The sequence below is a fragment of the Eucyclogobius newberryi genome, unplaced genomic scaffold (genome assembly GCF_026437365.1).
Source record: "Eucyclogobius newberryi isolate DKJ021-1_F unplaced genomic scaffold, fEucNew1.0.hap1 SCAF_13, whole genome shotgun sequence".
Lineage (NCBI taxonomy): Eukaryota > Metazoa > Chordata > Actinopteri > Gobiiformes > Gobiidae > Eucyclogobius > Eucyclogobius newberryi.
In genome coordinates this window covers 10,644,137-10,651,636 of record NW_027315757.1, presented here as the reverse complement: position 1 = coordinate 10,651,636, position 7,500 = coordinate 10,644,137, and the positions used below count along the sequence as shown (strand labels likewise).

Genomic DNA, 7,500 nt, shown 5'->3' with positions numbered 1-7,500 from the left:
TGTGGAGTGGCGCACTTCGCTGTAGGTCGTGTCCGTGCCCTTCTTGACCGGCTCTGTGGTCACCGTGAGACAGGGGTCAGTGTCAATGTAAATAAACTGTGCGAAGGGGAAATGTAGCTCTCACCTCTGCTGGGATCTGCCTGTTTAGTCTGCACCTCGGCGTACTCCAGCTCTGCACTTTTGGGAGCGACCACCGCGTTCTCGTTATCCGACTCTGTGGACACGGAATTTATAACATTAAAACAACTGTACTAGATTTTCTTTTTGTGTAATAAAGTAACATTGGTCTTGCCCTTGTACTATAAAAGCAGTTAAAAGCAGCTAAAAGCATGTAAATATGGAATGCGCAAATTTGGAATTGCACTGTTAGCATGCTAATGCTTGTTAGCTTTACTGTGACGGTTAACTCTGCTCTGGCCTCTGAAAAATGGGAAAAATCTGCATAAACTCAACATGGTGAATACTTCTTGTACTGGAAATACATTAGCGAGAAATACATTTGGACCACTGCAAACTATTAAAAATAAACTATTTTTTGTTAAATGTAAAAAACAGGTACAGCACCTATATAATTCAGTTTGAACTATTACCTCCTCTCACTTGACTAATCCAGTGCAGTTGCTTCTAAATGGTTCTCTTCCATCTACAAAGCCAACTGGACAAAAGCATGTGTGATGCCCGGATGTTGCTATAATAATACACTGCATCGTGCAACGTGTATTGTCTTGAGCTCTAAGAATAAAAAGTCAGATAAAGCTCATATTGTAAGTTGCCGCAGTACTTAGTTACATAGTACTGCAGTTTGTTCTGTTTTTATACTTTACTAAGTCATTACTCCCCCGGAAAACTAAACAATGAGTTTGTTACATTAACTCAACTCTCACTGAAAAATCAATAATGTAAAAAAAAAAATGCAATAAATATGCTAGTTACATCTCTACAAATATGACCTCTAGCCCGCTGGCGTCACCCGCTTGATGGGTTTAATGCCATAGTACGTAACATTCCAGGCAAAGCAATGTTAAACCTCATGTTGACACAGGAGCAGCCTAATACTGGACGTTATAAATCATCCAGGCTTGAACTTATAATACGCCTAGTGGAAACCTGAAAATAACCATGTAATATCGACTCATAAAGAAGAGATATTGTCCCATAGTTTGTAAGTTTGATCTCTTCTTCTACTGTACTTTTGTCGCGTCCTTGGGCAAGACATTTCCCCCATGAATGCTTTGAGGCCAGAGAAGGTGAATGTGACTGAGGGGTAAATAAATCATCAACCGATTTATTTCTATGCTTTGGGGAAACTTGTCAAAGTTGTAAAATGTCCTTGCGGTCCTCACCAGAGCCGGAGACGTGCTCGCTCCACACGCTCTTGCCCATCATGGAGGGTGTAGCTGCGCAGGGGACAGGAGTTACCCGGGGCACACAGAAGGTACAGCGTGTGCTACGGCTTTTACGAGCGAGTGCCACTGCGTCTTACCGTTAGCCATGTGGGTGACCTCGGACTGGGTGAGGCTCAAGCGCTCTATTTTAGTACCGGCCGACTTCCTGAGGCGAGAGAGAAGGAGGGACAGAGAGAGAGGAAGAGAGGGGGATAGTGTGAACAGAGAGAGGGAGAGATTGTAAACACATTTGAAACGGAATTATGTCTGTGACAAAAAACATTTGGGGCAGAACGGTCACACCTCGGGCTATTTAATTAAAAAACAGAACTAAAAAATGTGATTAACATATCTATTTCAAAGATAAAAGGTCCAAAGATGAGTTGTTACAAAGTGGTTCTGAAAAAAGAGGGAGAGAAAGAGGGGGGGGGGCGAGTGGAGAGAGAGAGAGAGAAGAGGGTGAGTGGAGAGAGAGAGAGAGAGAGAGGGGGGGTGAGTGGAGAGAGAGAGTGATAAAATGAGAGAGAGAGAGGGGGGGAAGAGGGGTGGGAGACAGATGTGTCGAAAGGGAGCGAGAGAAAGAGTGAAAAAGGATGAGAGAGAGAGAAAGAAGATGATTGAGGGAGACAGAGGGGGTAAGAGTAAGAGAGTAAGAGAGAGTGAGTGACAGAGTGTGAGGGGGGAGAAAGAAAGAAAGAAAGAAAGAAAGAGAGAAGTAGAGGGGGCATGTGAGGGAGAGGGGTTGAAAAAGGGTTGTATTGAGAGGAAGGGAGAGAGAGAGGATAAGGGGAATAATAGAAAAAGAAAATAGAAGTGTTGAGAGAAAAAGCGTCAAAGAGAAAGAGAGAAAGAGAGAAAGAGAGGCAGGGAGAAAAACAATGAGAGGGAGGGAGAGCGAGAGAGAAGTGGAGAGTAAAAGAGTAACATTTAAGGATGGTTTATGGTAAGAGAAGTTGTCCTCACACTGACAGCTCTGGGCCTCTCTTCCTCTTGAAGCTGATCAGGCGCTTCTTAAAGATGATGAGCAGGATGAGCGCCACCAAGAGGAGGAGGCACAACACTGCAATCAGGGCCTTCTTCCAGCCCGCCATCCTCACTGAGAACAACCACCAGTTATCATCACTCAGGAAACTGTTTGCTTGTGAAACAGCAGTAAAATAAAATACAAGGAAATGGTTTGGTTTATGTATATGCATTGTGGCTGAAACAAGCCACTTTTAAAATATATATATTTAAGATATTCATAAAGTGATACAATTATTTATTTTTGCTTTTAATCACTTAATCATTGTGCTGCAAAGGATGGATAAAAAATATGCTAAAATAGATTTTGCCGGGCACAGAGTTGACAATAAAACCTCTTAATTTATTTGATATTTATTTGCATAATTTTGAGTTTTTCTAAGGTTTTCTTTGCTTGGTGGGATCGTACCTGTGGTGAATATTTATCACAGTTTTGCATCAGTCAAATGGCACAGTTTGTGAAGAAAGTATGAAAAATAAGAACAACAATAAGAACAGAATAACAGGATGTAGTGCTGAACATTTCATCCAAAATCCAAGGACAATTTATAAGCATTTTTTTCTGGCATAGAACATTCATTTTCAGAAAATAAAACTGTTGTCGTACTGTTTTTTTGTGTCAAATAATAACTATTGTGTAACAGTTATAAAATGACCTCTTCTTATGTCACATCTGACCAACCAGGAAAAAAAGGATAAACTTCACCAAAATGGCCAAACAAGGGAAAACTAGGCAACATTTGTATTCAATAAATAAATAAATATACTGTATCTAATTTATTTCATAATTAGTAAAAATGAGTTTTCTACTTTAAACTTTTCACACATCAACTTTAATGAGTTTTTAACCACCAGCATCTGTGTGGTTAATGTTCATTTTCACTTACCCCGTTTCTCCGCCCATGAAAAGTCAATGTGCCAGTTTCTGTTATTGCAATGTTTTAGATCAATATTGCGTTTTTTAATAAACAAAATGTAATAGAATATGATCTACTTATTGTGTGTTATAGTCTACAACCAGGAAGCAGCATGTTCCTCAAATACTCACCTGCTATGGTTAGCACCTCACTGCTCTTGGTGACGTTAGCGGCGTTGGTGCTAACACAGTAGTAGCCTCCGTTGTGCTGAGTACCCACGTCGCTGATCACATAAGAACTCTTGAGTTTGAGGGAGGTCAGTGAGGTAAGAAGTGTCCGGGTGTCAACGCTGAACCAGGTGAACGTGACCGGAGTACTGCCTCGGGGGATGGAGCAGTACAGGGTCACGTCGTGCCTCTCCGTGATGTCCTTTATGTCCGGAATGCTAGTCAGGATGGGCTTAGAAACTGGTTCTGAAAAAGATTAGATTTGGTATAGTTTTTATTATATTAAATGTAACGCTTTTGGTGGAGGGTCTGCCACCTGCTTGTCTTTGTGCTTTACTCGGACTATTCCACAGTATGACGTTGAATTTATCAATCTCCTTGGAAACAAGTAGGTGACTCGACCAGACAAAGTTACATGTCAGATCTGTGGAGAGTACAGTTTTGATCGAGCCCAAAAAACTATTTTTTTCCGCACAGAGCCTGTGCATGTACTCCCTGAACCCGACCCAAGCCTGCACGCTCATAGAACCAGGGTTACGTTGAGTAAATTGAGTTACTATGTTCCATGCAGAGTTTTATAGACAGAGTAAGAACATTCTTATAGGTCTAAATGAATGCACCAGAAGAGATGATCTGACAGTAAGAGTGCATATTTTTCAAGGCAATTCAATAAATGCAAGTTTGAAAAGCTTAATGCTATGCTATCCATGGGGAATAGACCTTCCACCATAAATCACAGTTCTCATTTAATTAGTAGTGTTTTTATTATAATTTATTCTTGACAAGGTTGTCTTTACTCAGTCTAAATCTATCTACATCTACCTGGCCTGATGATGTTACTTGCTTCTTTCCATGGCTATAGACAAGTTAAATGCCGTACTGTGGATTATTCCAGACAACATTAACCTCTGCATGGAGACAACCAGTGAAGACATACCTATGATTGTGGTGGAGGCCAGCAGCTGTTGTCCCGTAATGATTTCTGCTGGTATTTGCTGATGGTTCCTGGCTTGGCAGAGGAAGTTGTTCAGTTGGGATATCTTGGTGACCGTGGCGGTAAAGATGGCTTTTTCTCCTGGATTGGTGGTGACTTTAACCTCTGGGGATTCGTTGGGGACATGAAGTGTGTACTCGATGGGCAAAGAACCTTGTTCACTTTGGCAAATGAGCTGGAAGGGCTTTCCTAAAACCAGTGTACCACCCACTACACTCATGGTGGGCTTGGAAACAGGAACTAAAACAAAGGAATTGTGTAAGGTCAAAAACATACATGTTAACTGTGTATTGATACATGACAACATCTTACAAAATAAGATCTCTTTCATTCCCCAGAACCAATTTGGAATTCGATCTTTCTGGGCATGGGAACAAACGTTGGTCACTACTACGTCAACACATACAAAGACAAACTACTAGGGTTTGGAGTATCAGTATCAAAGTAATGATAATGATTACTAATTGTAACATGTACATTTTGAAACATGGCATACAGTGGGTACAGAAAGTATCCAGACCCATTTAAATTGTTTGCTAAAATCAAAAATAATTAATTTTGTTTCTCATTAATGTACCTGCTAATTTATTATTAAAGAAAAACTGAAATATCACATAGTCATAAGTATTCAGAGCCTTTGCTCAGTATTGAGTAAAAGCCCTCATTTGAGCTAGTACAACCATGAGTCTTCTTGGGAGCGATGCAGCTGGTTTTCACACCTGGATTTGGGGAACCTCTGCCGTTCTCCCTGGCAGATCCTTTCCAGTTCCGTCGGGTTGGATGGTGAACGTTGGTGGACTGCTATTTTCAGATCTCTCCAGAGATGCTCAATTGGGTTTAGTTCAAAGCTCTGGCTGGGCCAGTCAAGAATGGTCACAGTGTTGTTCCAGAGCAACTCCTTTGTTATTTGTACTTAGGGCCATTGTCTTGTTGGAAGGTGAACCTTTGGCCCAGTCTGAGGTCCTGAGCACGGTGGAAGAGGTTTTCTTCCAGGATATCGCTGTACTTGGCTGCATTAATCTTACCTTCAATTGCAACCAGTCATCCTGTCCCTGCAGCTGAATGCATGCTGCCACCACTGTTGGGATTGCATTTGGCAGGTGATGAGTGGTGCAAGGTTTTCCTCCACACATACCGCTTAAAATGTGTGCCAAAAAGTTCAATCTTGGTCTCATCAGACCAGAAAATCTTATTTTCCAAAGTCTGGGAGAACTTTGTGTGTTTTTTGGCAAACTCTATGCTGGCTTTCATATAACTTGCACTGAGGAGAGGCTTCCGTCGGGCCTCTCTGCCATAAAGCCCCGACTGGTGGGGGCTGTAGTGAGAGTTGACTTTGTGTAACTTTCTCCCATCTCCTTACTGCATTTCTGGAGATCATTGGGTTCTTCTTTACCTCTCTCATCAAGGCTCTTCTCCCACGATTGATCAGTTTAGCTGGACGACCAGGTCTAAGAAGAGTTCTGGTCGTCCCAAACTTCTTCCATTTAAGGATTATGGAGGCCATTGTGCTCTTGAGTGCTGCAAACATTCGTGTGTAACCTTGGCCAGATCTGTGCCTTGCCACAACTCTGTCTCTGAGCTCATTTGCTCTGACATGTACTGTGAGCTGTGAGGTCTTCTAAAGACAGTTGTGTGCCTTTCCTTATCAAGTCCAATCAGTTTATTTAAACACAGCTAGAGTAGAACCATCTCATGGAGGATCAGAAGAAATGGACAGCATGTGACTTAAATATGAGTGATACAGCAAAGGGTCTGAATACTTATGACCATGTTCTTTTTTAATGCATTTGCAAAAATGTATACCTTTCTGTCAGAATGGGGAGCTGTTTTGGTTTTAGCAAATGGCTGCAATGAAACAAAGAGTGAAAATGTAAAGGGGTCTCAATATTTCCGTACCTACTGTACATTTAGATGTTAAATCCATTTCCTTCTTTATTTTGGCACTCCATTGTTCAAAGATGATGCAAAGGTCCTAAACAACAATTGACCAATTTTTTTGCCCTTTTGATCAACAATGGAATCTCTAGTTAATGAGCAGTAGAAAGAATATTTACATTCTGAATACATCTTTCAGATTTCAGTCAGGTTTGAGAAAAGGCCATAGTATTATAGGTGCAACACTGAGGGTAATAAATTACATTTCGACAGCTCTAGTCAATAAACAACATTGTGCCTCGCTGTTCATTGATTTGTCAAACGCCTTTAACTGTGAACCACAATCTACTCAAACAGATGTTGATCAGCATTGGACTGGCAAATAAGGCAGTTAGATGAACTATCTCACGAATATATCTCAATACATTCAATTGGATAGTATCTGCTCTGATATTCTCTCAGTGACTAAGGGAGTGCCCCAGGGTTCTGTTTTGGGGCCACTCTTATTTACTCCTAATGTATGTTAATGCTGTAGAACAAGATCTCATCATCAATTATCACATCAATGCTGAAGATATGATTCTTTGATGTTTTGCCAAAATTCTTGTTGCTAGTGTCATTAAACTACCAAATGATTTTAATGTTGTTCAGCACAGTTTCTTACAAATGCAAAAAAAGCAAAAAAAAGAAATCACTTTTCAAGGGACAGAAATAGCAATAGTTCAATCCTTTAAATATTTGGGTATTTTAATCAATACCTGTCTTACCTTAAAAGTACAAGTTGAACAATGAATTGAAACATTGAGACTAAAATTTGACTTTTACTTTAGGAACTGCAAAAAATTTATTTTTTGCTGCAGCATTTCCCCCCATCTTGGTCACAGTATCCTAATTTATACGAATGCCAACCCAAGTATTAAAATTGCTGTCTCCATTTATCGTGCCTCTCTGATTTATCCCAAACTGTGAGCCTCGGACTCACCACTGTGAACTGTACACGCGAGTTGGCTAAGCAGCCCTGGACACTTGCAGGCTGAGCCACTGGTACATGTTATATGTGTCTGCTCCCTCGATATCTTTGTGCATTTATTTTTACCGAAACAGATGGAGAGTATTCGCGGTCATCTCAGGATTTAGGT

At 40.8% G+C, this 7,500-nt stretch overlaps 1 protein-coding gene across 1 annotated transcript in view; it reads right to left on the bottom strand.

The window, feature by feature from the left end:
- The window catches only part of pecam1a (platelet and endothelial cell adhesion molecule 1a), a 25,178-nt gene that overhangs the window by 5,467 nt on the left and 12,211 nt on the right, over positions 1-7,500 (bottom strand). Inside the window, exons 7-13 of the mRNA XM_072442316.1 lie at positions 4,430-4,726; positions 3,457-3,738; positions 2,349-2,481; positions 1,484-1,551; positions 1,344-1,397; positions 125-214; positions 1-53 (exon numbers count right to left, since the gene is read on the bottom strand). The exon at positions 1-53 is cut by the window's left edge and continues 4 nt beyond it. Of these exons, the coding sequence (XP_072298417.1) occupies positions 1-53; positions 125-214; positions 1,344-1,397; positions 1,484-1,551; positions 2,349-2,481; positions 3,457-3,738; positions 4,430-4,726 (977 nt within the window). The remainder of the gene's footprint in view (positions 54-124; positions 215-1,343; positions 1,398-1,483; positions 1,552-2,348; positions 2,482-3,456; positions 3,739-4,429; positions 4,727-7,500) is intronic.